At 33.4% G+C, this 25741-nt stretch overlaps 1 protein-coding gene across 1 annotated transcript in view; it reads right to left on the reverse strand.

Moving 5' to 3' along the window:
• Nucleotides 1-687: 687 nt before the first annotated feature.
• The window catches only part of LOC149779172 (tetratricopeptide repeat protein 16-like), a 35527-nt gene continuing 10473 nt past the window's right edge, over nt 688-25741 (reverse strand). The window contains exons 5-12 of the mRNA XM_089939740.1: nt 24897-25026; nt 23593-23807; nt 21233-21480; nt 16252-16403; nt 14669-14761; nt 13804-14006; nt 11946-12126; nt 688-6522 (exon numbers count right to left, since the gene is read on the reverse strand). Coding sequence (XP_089795866.1) covers nt 6307-6522; nt 11946-12126; nt 13804-14006; nt 14669-14761; nt 16252-16403; nt 21233-21480; nt 23593-23807; nt 24897-25026 — 1438 coding nt within the window. The 3' untranslated portion in view covers nt 688-6306. The remainder of the gene's footprint in view (nt 6523-11945; nt 12127-13803; nt 14007-14668; nt 14762-16251; nt 16404-21232; nt 21481-23592; nt 23808-24896; nt 25027-25741) is intronic.

Below are 25741 nucleotides of genomic sequence, written 5' to 3' on the forward strand. Positions count from 1 at the left end.
CCTCGCTATAAAGTGTCTTCTCATAACATGCATATGCCCATTGATCCCTTAATATTATAAAACCCAACAATTTATCCCAGCCTCCCACAAAATGCATTAAAGACCTCAGATCCATTGTTGGAAAACCCCTCCATATACCTATGCCCTCTCACAATATGCATACATCCATGAATCTCTCATTATGAAACCCCACCCAGAATACCCTGGACCTTCATAACATGCATATATCCATGGATCTATCAGTATTAAAACCTCTCAGTACACAATCTCATAACATAATGATATGACCAATTTCTTACTATAAAACCCTTCAGTATACCCCTGCCCTCACTCAACATGCATATGGCCACAGATCTCTTACTGTAAAACTCCTCACACAACATAGTGTAAATATGTCTCTCTCCCTCACTATAAAACTCCCCAATATACCCCTGTATCTAACAAAATACATGTGTCCACAAGCAAACGCAATTGGTAAAATTTCATTTTATTGCTAAACAATTTGTTTTATTTAGCTTTGCTTTTGGCTAATGAGACATTATATAGTTTTACATGATTAGATATTCTAATTCAGGGTTTTAGTGTCTTACACTCTGTGAAGATACAACTTGTTGGAACAGCCTTCAAAAGAGAAAATTTTTCATCATCCAAAATGTGGTATTTTGTGTAGTTTTACAGAACTAGCATTTTAGATACAATAGCAGTTTATTTCATGCAGATATCACAAGTATTATTCAAGATAAATAATTTTTATTCATTCAACAATGCAGTACTTTCAAAATTTGTTTACTTATGTCATTTTTCTACAGTAGCTTATATGCATATGAAGTGGTGCCACAAGGCAGTTTCTCTGATGACTGTACTGTACCATGGTTTAATTATATAATATATACATATTATATACATATTTTAATTATATAATATTTCCTCAACAAAATCTATATTCAAAAGATATGGCACATTTGGAAAGATTGTTGCTACATAACTGGTACTTTTTATGCATTTATTTTACATGGCTGGATCCACTTCACTGTGTGGCCAAACACCTTTCCTGTCTTTGCCAGCTTTGTCTATCACCTGTTTATGCCAGTTTCTCTGACTTGCTACAGTGTGCTTTGTCATGTCTGAAATCCCATGGGAGTAAGTAAAAGTTTCTGGATTTTGAGAGGTTTTCGCTTTACTGAGGTTTTCAGATTTCTCCTAAAATGAGATCCAATCAGTGAATCAAACTTCACAAATACTCTTTTGTTTCTCTTTGTCAGCAAAAAATGTCAATGGGAGGGTGTGAGCCTTGTTTTGAGCCAAAAAAATAAAAAGCCAGTTAACTTAGGATCACTTAGGTGTATAGTACTGGACACAGATAATCTGAAAATAAACATACTCTCCTTTCATTTAAACAACTGTTACAATATTACAATTATTAACTTTAAAAGCTGTATTTCAGCCAGGTGTACAGAAAAGACTGATGTCTGTATTGACTGTAACCTTGGCCAGTGCATGTGCTGGGTTTGGTTTTACTTTCCCATGCCTTACACTATTTCAAGCTGGGGTCTTGGCCAGTGCATGTGCTGGGTTGGTTTTACTTTCCATGCCCTAGACTATTTCATGCTAAGGTTTTGGCCAGTGCATGTGCTTGGTTTGGTTTTATTTTCCATGCCCTACACTATTTCAAGCTGGGGTCTTGACCAGTGCATGTGCTGGGTTGGGATTACTTTCCATGCCCTACACTAGTTCAAGCTGGGGTCTTGGCCAGTGCATGTGCTGGGTTTGGTTTTACTTTCCATGCCCTAGACTTTTTCAAGCTGGGGTTTTGGCCAGTGCATGTACATGTATTGGGTTGGTTTTACTTTCCATGCCCTACACTATTTCAAGCTGGGGTCTTGGCCAGTGCATGTATTGGGTTGGTTTTACTTTCCATGTCTTAGACTATTCCAAGCTGGGGTCTTGGCCAGTGCATGTATTGGGTTGGTTTTACTTTCCATCCCTAGACTATTTCAAGCTGGGGTCTTGGCCAGTGCATGTGCTGGGTTGGTGGTACAAAGCTACAGTATTATCATTGCATTATTCATGTTTCATATTATTTATTATTATTATTTATTATTATACATGTATAGATGTTATATGTCCATATAATAATTCATTACGATGAAAATAATCAAACAAAAAGTTTACCTGGGATCCTGTGACTGAATGCTTAAAAGGACTTAGTGAAAGATTTCAAGAAAACATTTACTGTTTAAAAAGATTCGAGAAAAGATATTAAGGAAACATTAAATGTTTAAAGTAAAGAAGAGTTTATGAAAACATTTTTAAAAAAAAGTAAATCATAAGAAACAAATTGTGTTATTGTAACAAGAATTGTATTTACTGTCTTGTCTACTTAGTAGTTGATAAAAAAGAAAAGACTTCAATCTGTATATGGTTGGAAATAATATATATTTATATATACATACACATATTATCCATACATATACATGTTGCACATACATATACCCTGCATAGATATAAATATATTATCCATAAATATTCACGTTATACATACATATTCATATTTGATAAATACATATACATGTTATACATACATATCCATGTAATAAATATATAAACTTGTTTTACAATATATATATGTATCATACATTTACATATCATACAAACATATACATATTACACATATACATGTTATGCATATTATACATATCACTCATGCATGTTACACATACATGTTATATATACATGTACATATGCAATCATATACATGTTTTAAATAAGATGCTGAAGATTAAAATAAATAATAGAAGATTATCTAGAAAAATTGCAGTTTTCAATGCAGATTTTATACATATTACTATGAAAGGAAATTTTTTTTTCACAAACAGGACATGACAGTTGTTTCTGCTATCAAATCCCCCTCCCCCATGATTATTTGCAAGATATAACATTATTCATTCTACTGTATGATATGCTGCATATCTTCCCTCCCTTGCAAGAGCAGTGGGCATTGGTCAAAAATAGGTAAAATGCTGCAGATTTTGTATTCCATGCAAGAATGAGGTCGGTGGTCAAAACAGGTCAAAATGCCAGAGATTCTAACAAATGCATAATGTTTAATATATATAATATGCATGCAATATGCATTGAGTTCGAAAGTGATTTTTAGGACATAAGTTAACATATAGCTTTTCAAAGATGCATACAAACATGTCTATCAAGGACAGTAAACCAACAATGTGACCTTGTCTTTTATAGGCAAGTGTCATTTATAGGCAAGTGTCTTTTGTAAGAAAAGGTCTCCTGAAAGAACAATACTGATAAAATTTACATTTACATAAATTTATATCATTTTCGTATAGTAATCAATTGATTTTTTATCAGGATTTAATGGTAGTAAAACAGGGTTGTTTTAATGAACTTATTGAATTAGATTATAAACATCTTTATTGCTAACATATCACCAGGCCCACAATAAAATCTGTGTAAGAAGGCAGATAGTAGTATGATCTGTTAGTAAGCTGAAACAAAAATAGCATTTTAAATGCAATGAAAATTGACATTTGGGACCAAAATGAGTGTCATCAGTCCACTTCAGACAGATATGATTCATGCAAAAGATATTTAATAAGACCTTTTTTCGGCATTCTTTGTGGATAGACATCCTTTATATTAAACTGTCCTATGTATATATAGTTAGTAGCTATACATCTGGCATGTACAGTATGCACACACACGCACACAGATATATATATATATATATATATATATATATATATATATATATATATATATATATACATACGCACACACACACACATATCTGGCATATATAGTTTGTAACTGCATATCAGTTATGTGCATTATGTAGATGCAAATTTAACGTTGATAATACATAGCTGTAAAACTGACATGAACAGTATGTTGTTGTTCTAGGGTTTAACGCCATTTTTCAGCACAAGATAGGCTATACATGGCGGCCAGTATAACTGGTGGAGGAAGAACCCTGGAAAACCTAGGGAAGAACCACCAACCCACAAGAAGCTACTGGCAGGCTTTTCCACGTACCCATGCTAGCCGAGCCTTGGACTCGAACCCACGCAGACAGAGGTGAGATGACAATGATCCGGAACGGTGAGCGCTTTAGACCACTCGGCCACTCGGGGCCCCCTGAATAGTATGTAACTTTATATCTAACATATACATAATGTTGTTGTTGTTGTTGTGTTTTACGCCATTTTTAAGCACATGATAGGCTATACATGGTGGCCAGTATTAATGGTGGAGGAAGAACCAGAGAAACCCCCCGGAAAGAACCACTGACCCACGAGAAGCTACTGGCAAGCTTTCTCACATACCCACATTGACCAAATCTGACACTCGAACCCAAGCAGACAGAGGTGAGACGGCAGTGATCCGTAACGGAGAGCACTTTAGACCACTCTGCCAATTGGGACCCCTATACCTTATGTAACTGTATATCTAACATATACATTATGTAACTTTATATCTAATATATAGAGTATGTAGCTGTATATCTAACATATACACTATTTAACTTTATATCTAATATATACAGTATGTAACTTTATAACTAACATATACAGTATGTAGCTGTATATCTAACATATACAGTCTGTAACTTTATATCTAACATATACAGTATGTAGCTGTATATCTAACATATACACTATGTAACTTTATATCTAACATAGACTGCATGTAGCTGTATATCTAACAGAGACAGTAAGTAACTGTATAATGTCTAAACAATACATAGTGTGAATAGCAATTATCATTGGTCTGTCAACCTAATTATGACAGCATTCAACTATTTTATATACATATCATAACATAAGGACTGTAAATGGACAGAACGACTTTGTCCTTTGTAGACGTGTCCTTTATAAGGAAAAGTCTCCTGAAAGTGCACTAACTTTTCTATGTAAAATGCAAGTAAAATACAGAGGTATGTACCTTTATATAATTTGACATATAATCAATCATTCTTTGAATCAAAATTCATTAGTCAAAAAGACATGATTTTAATGAGCTTATTTAAATGGATTCTAGCCCACAATTTCACAAGAAAAATTTCTGTAAGAAAGAAAACTGTACTCTTTTCAAAGACTTAAAGACTGCACCGGAATAGATAAAGCTAATAGATATTGAAAACTAGTCAGAGCTCAAAGTAAGGAAGTTGTGCAGCATATGAAACTTGGTACACTGCATTCAAAAATAAATTCAAAATGAAAATTTGTTCTCTGACACGTTTTTATATAAAATCTGTTTCTGTAAGTAGTTATCTTTGTTTCCTTTCTATGAAAGTGTCCTTCAAGACAATGTACTATTTCATTAATATTCTTTCTATAATGCATGTTTTATATCTTCTACAATTTCTTTCTGTTGAGCTGTGATTGGTTCTCAATATTGTTTAAAGACATATTTGTTATATGTACAAGTAATATATTATTTGTGAAATATTTACAGCTCAAAGTGTTTCAGAAGTAAAATAACCAAACTCAGACATCTATTTAAGTGTCCTTGCCAAGGTTTGTTGGAGAATACCATGTCTCTATGATCAGTAACCACTAACAAAATGGTGTTTTTCCATGTGGACATGGTTGACATAAATGTTTGCCAAATATATCAAACCACAAAACATATGTGGAAAAACTGTCTTATAACAGATGTATGAAATCAAACTACATTTAAAAAGAATGTGACAGATGTGATGATAGATTGTCATTTAATAGTAAAAGCAGACTGGGTTATCTAAACTTATTTCAAAGGAGATTGGGTTATCCAAACTGAATTGCAAAGAAGTCTGTGTTTTCCAAACTTAATTTCAAAGGAGACTGGGTTATCCAAACTTCATTTCAAAAGAAGGCTATTGGTTTATCCAAAAATCAACTTCAAAGAAGACTGGGTTATTCAAACTTATTTCAAAACAGACTGGGTTATCCACACTTAATTCCAAAGAAGACTCCTGGGTTATCCAAATTTAAGTTCAAAGGAAATACAGGTTATGTAAACTTCATTTCAAAGGTGACTGGGTTAACTGGGTTAATTTCAAAAATTCAAATACATGTGATTAGTCAAATATCAAACCCTCCAGCAGAATACACACATGCACACACACACAGAGACAGAATCTTTGCAGCACATGCTGGAACCAGAAAGATTTGAATAGTAAATATGCCACATGTAAATGCTTAGGTCAAATATTTTGTCATTAGTATATTTATTTCTAAACAAAATAAGTTTCATTTCAAACAAACTATATTTATAATTTATTTATTTACACTTTATCCTGGACTAACTATTTGCCAGGCCAATTCCAAGTGATGTTTTAAAATTTCTCCAGTTTGTTCCACCATTTTTCTTCATTTCAGCTTTTGCATGTTTACTTCTCTTAAAATTGAGTCCTCCATATGTGGGTTTGGAAGAGGGAGGAGGAAGAGGTTGCACTCTTGGTCCATTGTACTTCAGATTCCTTCTTCCATGTAAAATGTCCTTGACCTTGTCACTCACCTGGAAAAACAAAAGAAAAACTTGCATGCACCCTTGATAATGGTAATGATGATCATTTGATGAAATGTTAGAGTATATAACTTTTGAACAATAATATTTCTACTACAAATAACACAGACTCTGATCTGCTGTCACAAAAGTGGTAGCATGTCTGTGTCTGTATTGTTCAGGTGGATTAAGTACAACAACAACACAAACCCGGATATGCTGTTATAAAAGTGCTGGCATGTCAGTGTCTGCATTAATTAGATAGATTAATAAAATACAACAACAGCACACACCCTGATATACTGTCATAAAAGTGCTGGTATGTCAGTGGATTAATTAGATGGATTAATCAAACATAACAACAGCACACACCCTGATCTACTGTCATAAAAGTGCTGGTATGTCAGTGTCTACATTCATTAGATGGATTAATCAAATACAACAACAGCACACACCCTGATCTACTGTTATAAAAGTGCTGGTATGTCAGAGTTTGCATTAATTAGATGGAATAATAAAATACAACAACAGCACACACCCTGATCTACTGTCATAAAAGTGCTGGTATGTCAGTGCATTAATTAGATGGATTAATCAAATACAACAACAGCACACACCCTGATCTACTGTCATAAAAGTGCTGGTATGTCAGTGTCTGCATTAATTAGATGGAATAATAAAATACAACAACAGCACACACCCTGATCTACTGTCATAAAAGTGCTGGTATGTCAGTGTTTGCATTAATTAGATGGATTAATCAAATACAACAACAGCACAGATTCTGATCTTCTGTCACAAAGGTACTGGTATGTCAGTGTTTACAGTATTCATGTGTAACTGAATGTATAAGAACAGTACAAACAATGATCTAAAAGTTTAACTTTTAGCCAATGCATTCAATACTATTATTGTTCTTGCTTCTTTTAGTTTAATGTTTGTATATTATTACGCAAAAAATATTACTTTGTCATTGTCTTGTAATGTTAATTAGATTTATATGTACTGTCAGAACACCTGCAAAGTGGAACACTTTCCACTATAACAAATACCTCTTTGTAAAAGACAATTCAAATGGGTCCAAACTTGGCATCATTATGTTTGGGCAAATATTTCATTTCAGCAAATTAGCAAAATACTATTTTAATAAATTACTGAGGAACAAAAATATAAATTTTATTCACTAAATTTTAACAGTTAAAATCATTATGTGCTTGGTGAACATATAAACAGTCTGGTCATTTTAATCCAGCACAATGTGTTATCAAATTGTTCACAACATGTATAACTGCCAAAAATAATGAATGTTAAAACTAATTTATGAACAAGAAATTGATCAGAACATTTTTCTGAAGTAAAATTCACAAGTTCATTTGTCCACTTGTTGGTATTACATCCTTAGCACAATTTGGCATGAATAAATGCAAAGACCAGTTGACTGACAGTGGCAGTTCTTACATACATAAAGTATCATATTTTTTCATCTTGTAATTTGGCAATAACAAAATTTTAGTAAAAAGTAGCTAAATTTGCTAAAAAGTCATGCTTTGTAAACAATTTTGATTTACATCAGTTTGTTATAGTGATCGACTACTGCAAAGAGGGTGTTCACATAAATATGAATCTCGTCAACATGAGCCAGTTTGGAGTCTCTGACAAAGACTGGTAAGGAAGTCAGATGCCGGGGCATGGGGGGGGGGGGGGGGGCTAACTGCACTGCATACAAATATGCCACAACAGCTGATCTAGGTTGGTGTGGACAGGATTCAAACTCATTATTCACAAGCTATATGTCTAAGCTAATGATTGAGTCACCATGCAGAACTAGGAAATGTGACTTCATATATCAAGATAGATACTTGACGATACTTAAATCACTAAAGCATGAAAACTAGGTCACACTGTTTTAGTATTTCTGCATTACTCTCTTTGTGATGCTTCCATATATCAATATTCCTAGGTAAAATATGGACAAGATACTGGAGATGTAACCAAAAAATGGATAGCTGAAAATATAGGGGTCACCCCAATATGAAAATTAGACCAAAGTGGCCTAATTTAATGTGGTTAAAATATTTGAGAAGCATCACATTTTTAATTTTCATTAGTTAGATGAAATATGGTCCAAAACATTGTGGGTGCAACAAATGGAGAGCTGAAAACACAAAAGTCACTAAAACATGAAAATTAAGCCATAGTGACTTAGTTTGGTAGGGTTTAAATACTTGCCTAAAGATGCATCCACATATAAATTTTAATGTGTAGATGACATTAACTGATAGCAGCAGAAAATATAAAAGTCACTCAAGCATTAAAGGTTGAGCTATCCTCACATCACATTTTATATAAAGTTGGGTCTATGATATTGAGTGTGTAATGAAAGAACGGCAAACAGTACAAAAGTGAATCAAGTTTAAAATTTAGGTTGCAGTGATGTTGCTTGGGTATCAATGAGTAACTCTTGTGAAAGATCAACATACCCATTTTAATAAGTGTATTTGAAATAGGGTCTAAAATATTGAGTAACAAACAGAACATTAAAAGAAGTCACTTAAACATGAAATGTAGGTCACAGAAACCATTTGGGGTTATAAGTTAATTATCAGCCATGAATGTTGGTGAAATAGTGTTCAAAATACAGGTGTGACCCCACTATAGCATGCTCCGATATAACACGAATTAGGATATAACACGGTCATGGTGTGGCTTCCAAAATTTCATATACATGAAAAAAAAGTATGAGAAAAACATAAAAACTTATTATTATTTTGGGAAAGAGGTCGTGTATGAATAATACAAGACAATCGTGGCATGGTTCCTGAAATTTTATATGTATTTTTCTCGTACACAAAAAAATATTTTCTTCTTAAAAGTACGAAAAATAACGTACAAAGTTTATCCAGGAATTGCGCAGGGCTTCGCAAATTGCGAAAAAAAATAATCCTTATTGGCAGCAAAATATATCATTTGGCAATTTATTTTTATTGGCGACATTGTTGGCTGTTTAAGCTTGTATATACAACCATTGGCTTGGAGTGGAGAAATTCAGAGGCCCCATTGAAAGGAAGCTGCAAACTTGATATAAAATGCTCTGAAATTTAGCTATTGTTATGTAAACAAATTCTTTTGCCCATATTGACAAACCATCATAACAGTGCATTGTTATATTATAATCCACTTATGTTGACACCTAGCATGAATACTGTATCTTGTGAGATATCCTCTTCTTTTTATGACATTTCTGGTGGTGGAGATCAACTGGATGAGTCTCATAATCTATCTTTCATCGGATTTTTGGCCGCTTGCTAGTAATTAATATATTTACACTGACTGACATTTGTATGTGGATGGTGTGTAAAATTTCTCTTCTTTTCACTCAGAATTAAATCCTTCAGAACACACATTTTCTGTAGTAATTCCTTTCATCAGATCAAAACACCTGCATCTCTATCATCTGTTGACCTTTTTAAAATTTCTGGCGCATGCATAGAAAGCAGCCTCACTCCACTACCACAAAAGAAACACACAAAAAACAAGATCTTATGATCTTGTTGGTCTATAGGCAGGGAGGAACAGTAATTACAATTGACAAAACGATGGCCAAGTCCTTTTCTTAAAATGTACACAGATAAAATAGTTTGATGAAATTTCAAAGAAAACAGATTACCTTTGAAGTACCGATTGCTGTGAAAACATACTAAGCAAATAGAAAAAGATCAGTCTCAATCACACAACACAATTATTTGATGTTGCCGCCACAATAAAAAAGGGGCATTTGTTTGGTTATCCAAAGCTGTCATTCAGCGGTAACTTCAATAACGCACACACTCTTCATAAAAAAAACCCACTACAATCTTCAATAAAAACAAAGAACCTTTGTTCAAAGGAAGTCAGTACCAAACTTAAATAAAAGCAATGGAATCCAATGGATTGTTTCATTTTCCAACATGACTGGAACATGTTTACTGTGCCTTGAATGTTTCCTTTTTGCAGACAAAAGTTTATGCTTATGAATGCTACCAACAGTGGCTTACAACGCAAACTAACTTTTACTGTTTACTGACTTCAGACTTAATGAAAAGTAAATGTGCTTTATTATTCATTACGTGATTGTTATATTTTTTCCCACAGAATTCAGACCATTACAACCCATGACAATATTATTGAATATTTTAAATGGTGTGTGTGTGTTTGTGTGTGTATTTTCGATCGAATTACTTGTATTGTGCATTCAATATACTGTAAGTGATAAGATCCACAGGTGAGTACATGGTGTTGATACTCTATTCATGCTATATGTTAGACATTTATATATAAAGAGTATGCCCCTATATGTACCAATGTGTGGTTCTCTGAATAAAGTACAATATTATATTAGCCTTCTCTGTTTTCACTACAGGTGTATTTCTCATTTAATATGCATTGATTTAAGATGGTAACTGTGTCAATGATGCACATATTTTTATGCCAGCATTTATTACCTATCCCCCCAAAAAAAAATTTTTTGGGGGGGTACATGCATCATTTTTTTGCTTTTTACATGGTTCGGTCTATAACAGGGTCAGATTATATGGCTCCCAACTACCGTGTTATAGTGGGGTCACACTGTAATGAGGACGTAAAGAATTTATTACTGAAAAGACAAATATTACACAATGGTGAAAAATAGGGTATAGTGCCCTAGTTTTATATGGAAAGGTTCCTCTTTCTGGGTTGCACTGCTCCGATGGCCTAGTGGTTAAAGCGTCCGCCTCGGATGTGGGAGGTCGTGGGTTCGATCCCTGTCCGAGTCATACCAAATACTTACAAAAATGGTACTAACAGCTGTCTCGCTTGGCACTCAGCATTAAGAGGTTAGTGTCAGGATAATGTGACTGGGTGGGACATCATGCTAGACATCACTATAAACTGTCACACTGCAGACATCGTAGCTATGTGACTGAAAAATTGTTAAAGCTACGTTAAAAATCCAAATCACACATACACACTCCTCTTTCTGGGAAGTAGCCATAAACCAGTTTGCATGAGTATATGTGCAACAGTAAGAAAGATATGTTTAAAGAACAGATACTTGAAAATATAAAAGTCACTCTGGTGTGAAATAAGGTCACAGTGACCTTGATTAGTCATGATTGAGTTACTCACCCTGAAGGGCATTAACATACCAACTTTTCTTGAGTGAGTGTAGGTTCCTATATGTTTAAACTTAGAGTATAAGGAACACATAGCTGAAAATATACATATTTCAATCAAGCATAATTAAAAGTTCTAGTGACAGTATGGCTGAGTTACACTCTTTAAGATTCATTCACACTGTCATGATTGTAGGTATAATTGGGTATAAGATATTGAAGGCATAACAAATGAAGAACACAAGAATGAACACATGGGCAAAACACTTTATTATTGAAATTAAATCTAAGATTCATTGGTACCTGTCTTTTCCCCAGAACAAGTTTGAAATTAATTTCCTGTTCCTCCACACATGCCCGAAATGTAGGGATGTATCCTCCTGGTCTCCAAATGGGTACCTCCATCTCCTCACTCTTTGTATCACTGACTTCACTCTTCACATCATCAATTGCCTGCTGACTGCCCTCATCTTCTGGACCTTCACTTAAATATCAAAAAATTTTGATTTTACTCTTTGCATTTTATTGCATACTAGTAATAAAGCAAATATACCAAAACATTACAACTATAACAGTTAAAACTTGCTTTAAAAAAGACTAACAGAACATCAATCATCAATATTTTGCTCAAGCATATTAACTGTACAGCAATTACCCAGATTTTTTTACTCAATCATACAAATGGGACAGCAATCATCTGTACAGCAATTATCTTGATTTTTACTCCCAGACAACCAAACAATCCGATCACAGCCATACCAAAGAAACACCAATCATCTGTATGTTAATTATTCAGATATTCTACTCACAACCAGATTAATGGAACATCAATCATAAGTACACAATTTATTCAGATTTGTTACACTCACTGCCAGGAATATGAGTTATCTACTCACAGCCAGGTCAATGGAATGTCACTCGTCTATTCACAATCTATCCAGTCAATTTTACTCACAACCAGCTCAATGGAACATAAGCCATCTACTCAAGACCTGAATAATTGAAACACCAATCATTTGCACATCAGATATCCAGATTATTCAATCACAGACAGATATTTAATCATAGTCAGACTAATGGAACACCAATCATCTATACACCAATTCATATCCAGACATTTTACTCACAGTGGAACACCAGTCATCTGTACACCAAATATCCAGACATTTTACTCACAGCTGGACCAGTGGAACATCAGTCATCTGTACACCAAATATCCAGACATTTTACTCACAGTGGAACACCAGTCATCTGTACACCAAATATTTTTACATTTTACTTGCAGCTGAACCAAGGGAACATCAGTGATGTATTCACAGCCAGCCAGATAATCGGAGATCAATCATCCATATGCCAACTTCGTACTCAGTCAAATCAGTGGACCATCAGCCATCTTTTATCCTGACCAAAGCAATGTGAGTCATCTACTCATAGTCAAACCAATAGAACAGCAACCATCTACTCACAAACTATCCAGACTCTTTACTCACATCAAGTCCACTGGAACACCAGTAATCTACTCACATCAAGTCCATTGGAACACCAGTAATCTACTCACATCAAGTCCATTGGAACACAAGTAATCTACTCACATCAAGTCCATTGGAACACAAGTAATCTACTCACATCAAGTCCATTGGAATACAAGTAATCTACTCACATCAAGTCCATTAGAACATCAGTAACCTACTCACATCAAGTCCATTGAAACATCAGTAACCTATTCACAGCCTGACCATTGGAATATCAATCACCTGTACACCATTTATTCAGACTTTTTACTCACAGATAGACTATTACAGCATCAATCATATGTACATCAATTATCCAGGCATTTTACTCACAGCTAGACTAGTACAGTATCTATCATTTGTACATCAATTATCCAGACTTTTTACTCACATCCAGACCAATGTAACAATAAATCTAGTTTTATAATCTACACTATACACTGTCACCAAGGTAAAGTAGTATGTATGACACCTAATATCTGCAATGCGTTCATTGAGCATGGAAGCTCCTTCACTGTGCCTGAAATTGACCAAAACACAAAATCTCACTAAGGTGTGATATACAGAATTATGGATAGATGAATAAAGACAGTGCTAATTGCCCCACCACTGTCACAGAGGCACATAAAATGGTGGCAGAGAATTCTTACCTTTCAGTGCCCACTTCACTTGGTTCCTTGGGAGGAGCATAGATCAACTTGATGGCAACTCGGGCATTGTCTGCTGTACGGCTGTTGATGACATCAGACACCGACTTTCCCGGAAAAAGTCGAGACATGATGGAGAGGATGTCTTCATTTGTAGGATCTAAAAGCATTCCTATTAAAAGGTCCTGTCTAGCACCTTGCACATTCTGTAACAAAGGTTCAGTTTATAATTATGCTGAAAAAATATTTGTTCAAGTAAATAATACTTTGTGATGACAAAGCAATTATTATTATTATTATTATTATTATTATTATGTTCCTTCACAATAAAGCCTCACTGATACTACTGCTCATCATATAATGTGGCCATGGTCAGGAAATTAATTAAATTGGTCAAGTTTTATTTTATCATTGCTGCATCATTATTTCACTTTATTTTTGTTCTTGGCACACAAGATTTATTTATTATGTGATGTCACATGAAAAAATATGATAACCTTTTTATTTTAATGCACTATTTGGACTAGTTGAAACATCCCTCAGTAAAGACTCTCTCACTTATAACTTAGTTAAACATAGGATACAGTGTATTATTATTATTATTATTATTATTATTATTATTGTTGTTGTTGTTGTTGTTGTTTTTCTCCAGATGTTAAAATAATGCTATCAAAAATCATAATTAGCTTTTTTTCTAAATCATATAAAGAATTAAGAACCTTCAATTTATATATTAACTGTTCCTGAAGCAGTTGTTACAGAAATTTTCAAAAAGAACTGTCAGTATTGATAGCCTTAATTTGTTTTACAAATTCTAATTAACCCAATACATCTCAACAAGAGCCAAACAATGTCTTTACCAACTTACCTCTAACAGATACCTTGCCCTAGACCTGGAAATGTAATACTGGCCAACTTTGGGGTTGAATTCTATTGCTAAGGTAAACTTATTCTCTGCTTCCTACAATAAATAACAGAACAGGTGACATACATATAGTTTCATTCCAGATTCCTACAACTGAGATCAAGATATATATAATTAATTATAAATAATTACAGATATACAGCAAACAGAATGGAAAGTACTATCTCTGGATTTTACAGGAGAATCCTTGATAATACTAGGCATCATTAATATTTAATATAAATAACACTAATGCACTATTTGGATTCAGTATAACATCACTCAGTAATGGCTTTCACACTTATAACTTTGGTAATTTGTATGGCTTCAATTAACAGTGTCATAAAGAGGGCACTTTGTATTATTTTATTATTATTATTATTATTATTATTATTATTGCTTTTCTTCCAGATGTTAAAAAAAACCTTCAAAATTGAAAATTAGCTTTTATCTGAATCATTCAAAGAATTAAAAACCTTCAATTTAAATGTTTAATCTTATTTTAGCAGTTGTTAAAAAACATCTTATATATATATATATATATATATATATATATATATATATATATATATATATATATATATATATATATATATATATATATATATATATATATGAAAATCAAGGCCAAAAACTGGAAAGTCTCACCTGCCTTGCATAATTCCTAACCTGTCTTTTTCTTCAGGACAAGTGTTTATCTAGCTCTGCATTTATGACAGGTAACTGAATTTCTGCATGATGAAAATAGCTTGATTTATAGAAACAAAGTATGTGCTGTAAAACTTGTGACCTTGACCCTGATGCCAAAAGGTTCATTATGCATGTTACAGAATGAACTGACATAGTTTCATAATGATTATCCAAAATATGAAGAAAATCAGTCAAAGGGTTTTGAAAATATAGGCAAATAAAAAGCTACCCTAAACATCAAAACAAATTTCTATGACTGTGACCTTGGCCACATGGTCAAAGGGGGCAAGTGAGCATGTTGCATATTAAATTGTCTTAACTTCATAATGATTCAATCCAGATATCAAGCAGATCCTTCAAGTTTTTAGGAAATACAAGCAGATGGAGAAAAAATATTCAAAACTTAATGCCAATTTTCCATGACTGACCTTGAATTGAGGTCAGAATAGTAGATGAGCTTGTCACAGAATATATTGTCTTAGCTTCATAATGATTCATCCCTGGTATGAAGAAACCCTTCTAGTGGTTTAGGTATTATGGGCAAATGAAAAGACTTTAATCAAACCCAAACTATAAATTTTCTATGACTGTGGCTTTCACACCAAGACAAAAGCAGTCAGCAAGAATCTTGTTGAATAAATTGTCTTTTTTTATAATAATTCACACAAATCTTCAAGATAATCTATCAAGGATTAGAAAAAGATGCAATAAAACCTTTAACAAACACCCAAAGAAACTGATGATGATTATGATGACACTAAGGATGCTGTCAGCAATGTAAAAGTGACTGCCATGTCTCACTTCTCACCATAGTGGACTCTATTAAAAGTATTAGCACTTAAAAGCATTTAACTTACAACATAATTTTTCTCCTGGTTTGCAGTGACACCTAATTCATTGTGTATTACAGAGATACGAGATCTAATACTCTGATCTTTTTCATCCAGGTCTAGGGCCTGATGATAATCTTGTAACGCAAAATTCAAATCACCTTGTCGGAAGAAACAATCTGAAAATAAAAATGAACTCTAAAAGAAAATATATTTTTTACTTTTATTTTTTCTCTGGTATTTTATGCTGTTAAAACTGACCATACATGAAACTATGATACCGACTTAATCATTTGTCTTTATCCATAGCTTTTGGATAGGCTAAGTTTTCAGGCGATCTAAATCTCTAAAAATTGCTATCCTTCCTAAGTTTCTGGAAAGTCGGGCTTGATAATTTCACTCTAGATCATAATATTTTAGTCAAATCAAAAAAGAACAATTAAGTTTTGCATATAATGATGAAACAATCTGAATGCATTAACCCCATTGTCCAAGAAATAGAACATGTTATTAAAAGTATCCACTGAATGTATTAGCCCCATTGTCAGAGGGATAGAACACCTTAGTAAAAGCATCCATTGAATGCATTAACCCCATTGTCCAAAAGATTGAACATGTTATTAAATGTTTCCACAGAATGCATTAGCCCCATTGTCCAAGAGATAGAACATGTTATTAAAAGTATCCACTGAATGTATTAGCCCCATTGTCAGAGGGATAGAACACCTTATTAAAAGTATCCATTGAATGCATTAGCCCCATTGTCCAAAAGATTGAACATGTTATTAAATGTTTCCACAGAATGCATTAGCTCCATTATCCAAGAGATTGAACACATTGTTAAAAGTATCCACTGAATATATTAGCCCCATTGTCCAAGAGATGGAACACTTTATAAAAAGGATCCACTGAACGCATTAGCCCCATTGCCCAAGAGATAGAACACCTTATTAAAAGGATCCGCTGAATGCATTTGCCTCATTATCCAAGAGATAGAACATTTTATAAATAGTATCCACTGAATGTATTAGCCCCATTGTCAGAGAGATAGAACACCTTATTAAAAGTATCCATTGAATGCATTAGCCCCATTGTCCAAAAGACAGAACATGTTATTAAATGTTTCCATAGAATGCATTAGCTCCATTGTCCAAGAGATTGAACACGTTGTTAAAAGTATCCACAGAACGCATTAGCCCCGTTGTCCAAGAGATTGAACATTTTATTAAAAGTATCCACTGTATACATTAGCCCCATTGTCCAAGAAATAGAACATGTTATTAAAAGTATCCACTGAATGCATTAGCCCCATTGTTCTTTGAGATAGAACACCTTATTAAAAGTATCCACTGAATGTATTAGCAACATTGTCCAAGAGACAGAACACCATATAAAATGTATCCACTGAATGCATTAGCCACATTGTCCAAGAGATAGAACATTTTATACAAAGTATCCACTGAATGCATTAGCCCCATTGTCCAAGAGATAGAATACCATATTAAAAGTATCCACTGAATGCATTAACCCCATTGTTCATGAGATAGAATACCATATTAAAAGTATCCACTGAATGCATTAGCCCAATTGTTCATGAGATAGAACACCTTATTAAAAGTATCCACTGAATGTATTAGCTCCATTGTCCAATAGATATGACTAATAATTCAAAGAGAAAACTTATTGGTTTAGTAAATTTTTAATTTTGTGTAACACATACATATTTCAAGTAGTCCCATTCAAATTGTTTGAGTTCATATACCACTTTGCCATTAGATGAATAATGTTAGTTTTATACATGTCATTGAAATCTTTTATTTTACATGAGAGAGAGAGAGATATGCAGACCACAGTTCTGAAAACATGAATAATATTCACCTTAATAAATACCATCCACCTCATTCAGATGATAAAATTTGTTGACAATGCATGTTACTTTATTAATAGTGTTGACAGTACATGTTACTTTATTAATAGTTAATGTTGACAGTACATGTTACTTTATTAATAGTTAATGTTGACAGTACATGTTACTTTATTAATAGTTAATGTTGACAGTACATGTTACTTTATTAATAGTTAATGTTGACAGTACATGTTACTTTGTTAATAGTTAATTTTGACAGTACATGTTACTTTATTAATAGTTAATGTTGACAGTACATGTTACCTTATTAATAGTTAATGCTGACAGTACGTTACTTTATTAATAGTTAATTTTGACAGTACATGTTACTTTATTAATAGTTAATGTTGACAGTGCATGTTACTTTATTAATAGTTAATTTTGACAGTACATGTTACTTTATTAATAGTTAATGTTGACAGTACATGTTACCTTATTAATAGTTAATGTTGACAGTACATGTTACCTAATGTTGACAGTACATGTTACCTTATTAATAGTTAATGTTGACAGTACATGTTACCTTATTAATAGTTAATGCTGACAGTACATGTTACTTTATTAATAGTTAATTTTGACAGTACATGTTACTTTATTAATAGTTAATTTTGACAGTACATGTTACTTTATTAATAGTTAATGTTGACAGTACATGTTACTTTATTAATAGTTAATTTTGACAGTACATTTTACTTTATTAATAGTTAATGTTGACAGTACATGTTACTTTATTAATAGTTAATGCTGACAGTACATGTTACTTTATTAATAGTTAATGTTGACAGTACATGTTACTTTATTAATAGTTAATGTTGACAGTACATGTTACTTTTTTAATTGTTGAATACTAACCAAGCATTATTACTTAAGTTTACACTCTCTATGACAATGTCAGCACACTTCACATTTTCTTACAGTCAGGTCTATTATGAAAGATGCTTGAATATGGGATGCATTACTCTTCTACAAAGTTAAAACATTTTAAACTTGTACAGAGTGAGATGGCCATACATGACACTTCTGACAGCTGAACTCTGACTTCACTGGCACTGACAAACAACTGCCATTTCTTTACTCATTACAGGATAAGCCTTACATGGCAGCCATTATAACTGTTGGAGGAAGAACCACTAACCCATGGGAAGCTACTGGCAAGCTATCTCACATACCCACACTGGCCAAGCCTGAGACTCGAGCCCACATGGACAGAGTTGAGATGGCAGTGATCAATAATGGCATGTGCTTTTGACCACTTAGCCACCCCGGGCCCCCACTGTATGGATGAAGGGATTTTCTTGCTTGGAAGTAACATCAGTTACAATCAAAAATGTCACAATCAGTTGATACAATTGACTACCAAGATTCTGAGTTTGTCATATCGACACTTCACATACAATCAATGACTAACCGATTTCAAAAACAACAATGGAGATCAATTATTTTTCTCCCTCTACAAACATAGGACAACTAGAGTACCATGAATGGCATATGCCATGTTTAGAAGCCCTCTACCTAGACCCAAGAAGGACATGGTCTACTCTGTAGATTATGGACCAATGGGTCTCAATGACCTGGACCTTTGGTCAAAGTATGCAATCTTGAACTGAACTTAGTTTGCAGAAACCATTATTTTTATATATCATCAACACCATAAACTGTGATCTTTAGATCCCTAGATCTACAGGTTTCTTTATCACCCTAAGTACAAGCTATCCACAAAGTGTGGTCAAGGAACTTACTCAAGAATAAAATTTATTCTGCAAAACCCATTTATCTTTGAGCCATAATGACCTTGACATTTGACATTTTGACCTAAAATCAACAGCACCTCTCTCTATACCTTAAGTTCAAGTTCTCACACATTTGGTCAAGGTATGAGGTCCAGAAGTAAAGTTATTATGCAAGAAAAAAAAACATTTTTTCAGTCACAGGTACCTGACATTTTGACCATAAAGTCAATAAGCTTCTTTAAGTCCCACTTTGTAAGTCATCTACAAACTTTAGTGAAAGTTGATGCTTGAGAACTAAATTTTGTCTACAGGTTATTTTCTTCTCTTAGTCAGTGACCTTGACCTCTGATCTTTGACTTCAAAACTGATAGGCATCTTCCTTCCACCAACAAGCAAGCTATCCACAAAGTTTGGTACAGGCGTGAGATGCAAAACTGATTTTATTTTGTGTAATAATAAGTCTTCTTCTATCAATCAAAGTTACTTTGACCTTTGGCATTCTGATTAAAGATTTATAGGCTTCTTCGTTCCCCATGGTTTGTCCAGGTTTGTCATGCTGAACTAATATTATGTGCAAAAACCATTTGTTTCATTTAGTCACAGTGACCTTGCCCTTTGACACTTGAATCCCAAAATCATTCGGGTTTTTTTCTTACATCAAGTGTAAACTATACACAGAGGCTGACCCAAGTATGTGATGTAAAACTAATGCTGTTGTGTAGAAATAAGTTTTCTTTGTCTGGTCATTGATCTTGACCTTTAACATTTCATCCCCCAAACCAAAAGGATAGGCTTCTTCTTCCTTACCCTAAGAGCAATCCACAAAGTTAAGTACCTAAAGATGGTGGAGAGCCAGAGTTATTATGTACAAAAAAATAATTGATAATTGATGGTGAGACAGACAAATAACAATGGAACAGTTATGCATTAAGTCCATACCTGTGAACATTATCATAATATGGTACACATCTGAGTAATTAAGTCACCACTGTGTCATGCTGTTATCTCATGATAGAATTGAACCCACAGAATAATTTGCTTGCAATTTGCACCCAAACAATGGATGACACCAAAAAATAAATTAAAATTTGCTCAAATTTCACCATATTTTGTCAGTCTCAGTCTAATAGTATAGAAGTACTACCATTTTGAAGATAAATTTGATATACGTAAACTCAGTTTTGTATTTCCTTGAAACAAATAGAAGTCTTCTACAATATCTGCAAGCTATTGTATGATGCAAGCTATGTGACTTGCAAATACTTTAATCCAAAAATTTAAGCATAAAATCTGAATGCAATGATTCTGCTAGAAAAGTGACTAATCTAAGTAGGTGAGACAAAATCTTCTGGAAAACAAATAAGTTATCTACCTCCTCTGTTAATATACAGTCCTTTCTCTTGCTTCTCTCCCTTGATGGCCTTGTTCAGGAGGATTATTGCCTCTTCAAAAAATCCCTTAGTGAAACATTCCACTGCAAAGTCATTGTATGTCAGCAGAAGCTGCCGTTGAGAGTCCACGTACACTGGACTCTCTTCGTTATGGTCACATTTATCTAGGGCAAGGAGAAAATCATCTATTGCAGCATTGAAGTCCCCAAGTTTTCTGTGTAGAGTACCCCTGTTGTACAGAAAAAAAACCCAATGAAATGCAGTCTGCTTTCAATGAAATCAAACAACTTACCTCAAATTTTACTAATAATTATTTATCTACTGCATGAATCATCACAAAAATGGTGTACAGTAGTGAGCACAACAACAAAACAGCATTCATATAATAACAAACTGGATAATGAGAAATAAAGGAATACAGGGATAATACACCAACTGATGTGTGTAAACATCTGCACATAGCAAAACATGTACAGTCAAACCTGTCCTAACAGTCATTTGTGTTCAGCTGTCACCTGGTCATGAGTGTCATTCTAATTATCTAACCCCAATTTCTCAACACAAATGCCCTGTATTTAATGGTCACTTGCCTTCAATGATCATTGGGCAGGTGTTTCTTTAACAAACAATGGTTTTACCCTGACTTACTCATATTGCAGTCCCTGGAATGTGTCAGCAGTGACTGCTCAAAGAATGCAAATTAAATACTTTTGTTGATGAGCACAGTATTGTTTATATATAAGCATATAATGTGAATCCATATTTAAGTGTTTGATATCTCATATCTGCTTACTGTACTCCTGTTACACTGTATGTCAAACTCAAAGGTGTCCACATGTTGGCTTCTAAAGCAAGGCAGTTTTTATTCTTATGGGACAGGATCGAAGCAATTTGTTTGCTGGATGGTGGGAAAAGTAGTTGTCTTATCACAAAAGAAACAAAAGTCAGTTTTTGTGCCAGTGTGACATATAAAGTTAGTTAGCTTCATCTATTTGCCTGTGAATAAAATCTATCTCTGAAGAAAAATGTTCATTTTTTTAAGCGTTACATCCATTTTCATTAGGGTCAGGGATCATTCAGTATGGTTAGGAGTCACAACAAATAGCTACACATGGCTTCTTTTGATTTCTGTTCATCTTGGGGAGCTGAGCAACTGACTAATCCATCTATTGTTTTTATAGCATGAACAAACAAAGATAAGTATATATTCTTGATGATTTTAATTTCAGGATGGATTAAAGCAAGTAATCATGAGTGGAATATAAATTTGAGAGAGAACAAAATATTCATGTTATTATGATTTTGTTGTAAATGTGAAAAACAATCTTGATAATGAAATAATAATAATAATATTTGTTCAGAGTATTTGTTCAAAATTCAGTCTTAAAAGGTGAATCTGTCGAGAATGGTAGTCTGTGTGCATGGGACAATTTTGCCTTTGACTATTAGTAACTGCTATTAACAGGTTTGACTGTCTTATACAATTAATTATACAAAGTCAGTTACTAGTTTGGTCTGGAACTGTTCTGGTAACACATACTTTGGACCAAGGGAAGGTACTTTCAACATGGAGTAGTCACCCTTAAATACAATTTAGAATTCTGCATCATTTTCATGTGAACTGTATATATAACTTTGTATATATCTAAAAAAAGGTGCCTTCCCTCGGTACCATGCATGTTCAAATAGAGCAACCCATACATAAATTATATACTAAACCCTACAAAAAAAGCCTTATAAACACACACAAAATGTGCTTGTAATGCATGTAAAATTCCAGTCTTTAAGTACAGCTGACATCTTACAAGACAAATCATGTAAGAATCTAATTAAACAACAGCCTACCTTTACTTCTGAGGTTTAATTACCAATTCATTTGTGACTATAGTAAATAAAAATCCATATAGTGGACCACACTATATTTAACTTCATTTTGGGTACATTTATAATGAGGAAACTCCCTGTCACAGATAAATACTATATACAACTTCATTTTGTGTGAAATATATAGAAGAAACTCCCTTTCACCAATCACACGATATTTAAATCTAAAAGAAACTGCATAACTATTTTCAAAATAATTTAAATCTGCATACTAGTTATTTTGACAGTTCATGTTTTGCATCCAGAAATGAAGCAAATCAAATGGGCTGATATCATAAAACTGTTAGAAACAATGTCAAGCAAAGCATTTATCATGGGAGTAAATAACATATAAATGAACTAATGCTGTAATTTAGACAATTGATAATTTCATTTGTATTTGTTGACCTTTTCCTTAACATACTTCTACAATGGAGGAAACTGCTACGGAGTTTCAAATTTCAATCACAAACTTTACCTGAGAACATGAAAATCAGCTACAGAGGGATTTGTTTCTATGGCAATAGATATTTTTTGCAGTGCTTCACGATGTTTCCCCATGAGGTTTAGCTGCACAGCCTGGCGTTTGTTTTCCTGTGCTCTTTCCTCCAGCTTCAGCATCATTAATTTGCCTTCTGTGTGTCCTTCACTCAGGGCAAGGGCATCTTTGACATCATAGTAACAGAGTGTTGTCTGCAAAAATGCAACAAAATTCTGATCTTGATGGATAGGATAATTAGAAATGATACTTATCATTATAAAATTAAAATATGTGCACATTTATACCAATTATTGATGCAATTCCTACTTTCAGGTTTAGATGTCAAATATTTAAACTGAAAATGTAAATATTTCTTCAACCTAGGTGGCTTTTATATCTTCTCATCTCATTACATATCTAACTCTTGTTTCCCTTAATTACTATTACTAATTACTATTACTATTTACAATTACTTTAACTATTACTATTACCATTACTTATAACTATTACTCTTTACAATTACTATTACCAATTACTATTAATATTACCAATTACTATTACTAATTACTATTATTATTACTAATTAATATTACTATTACTAATTACTATTAATATTACTATTACTAATTACTAATTAATATTACTATTACTAATTACTATTACTATTACATATTACTTATACATTAATTACTATTAATATATTTCACTACTCAAAGTCTACAGCAATTAGACATTTACTCCTCAGATACAGAAATAAATTGAATTTTTAACAGTTCACATCATTAGATGCAGCTTAAAAGTTTATTTTATCACAAACATAATCAATTTTAACAGGCAAAATTTATTTATTCAATATTTAAATCATAAGAAAAACTGTAGATGTTCATGATGACGTCAACAAAATGATGTCAAACTTATTGTCATTAACTGCACATCGGCATCTTTGGCAAATCCCACTAGGCTTTCTCATATGGGCATCCTTTACAAATCCCACTAGGCTTTCTCACATGAGCATCCTTGGCAAATCCTCTCCTGCTTTCTCACATAGGCAAACAGTATCACACATAGACAGGAAAGAGAAAAAAGCATGTTCTTTTGCAGATTAAGGCTTTCATTGCCTTGTTAATGAATATTATTTTTTTAAATGCTACTCTTTAATAGTATGGTTGTGTCAGGCATTGGGTTTTTGAGAGATTTTGTCATTCACTTTAAATTCAAAGTGGACAGGGAAACCATTCAAAAACTGGCAAAGCATTCCTTGAATAGAGATGCTGTATTGGTCAAATTCATTTATTACTTACATTTCTAAACATCTCATGAAGACGAGCCCTCATGATGTAAAGATCTGGGTTGTCATTCTCTGTTTCAAGCCTCTTGTTAACCAGGGCCAGACATTCTCCATGTCTCTGTAAAGCTGCTAGGCATGTAATGCTAATGACAGGAAAAACATAAATTATTGGTGCTCTTGAACAATATACAGGTTTTAAAGAAACAAAATATGAGTTTAATGGAATACATTATAAAAAATTACAAATAGAAGAAAATGTGTGTTAAATGTAATGCAGTTCTGGCTGCATCATAATCTTCTGGTTGTATCAACTAGGTGAACACGTATGCTTCAGGCATTAGGATGCCTGCCATACATAGAATTACCATTCTAGCTTCAGGCATTAGGATGCCTGCCATACATGTACCTGTCATTCTAGCTTCAGGCATTAGGATGCCTGCCATACATGTACCTGTCATTCTAGCTTGTTTCGTCAGACAAGGAGTTTGAAATTATTAGATTATATAATATTTGCATTAATAAGTACACATTACAAAATATAATCAGGCATATGTAAGGGTTTCCAGAGGCCTGGTCAACATATTTCATATAGTATGGGCAGAGGTCCTAAAGGGTGGAAACTGAACTGGAAGAAAATTTAGCATATGTTGTGTTTTATTACTAAATAATTATTCTTTTCCCAATATTATAAGCACTTGTGTGTCACAATCTTTTCCAACGCTGTTTCAAAACTGCACCACATCAACATATATTGGCATTGTTTTTTAACATACACCAACTATCATTGGCATTGTTTTCTAACACACACCAACATGCATTGGCATTGTTTTCTAACATACACCAACATGCACTGGCATT

This window comes from Sinohyriopsis cumingii, chromosome 17 (genome assembly GCF_028554795.1).
Source record: "Sinohyriopsis cumingii isolate HCF-2022 chromosome 17, ASM2855479v2, whole genome shotgun sequence".
Taxonomy (NCBI): Eukaryota; Metazoa; Mollusca; class Bivalvia; order Unionida; family Unionidae; genus Sinohyriopsis; species Sinohyriopsis cumingii.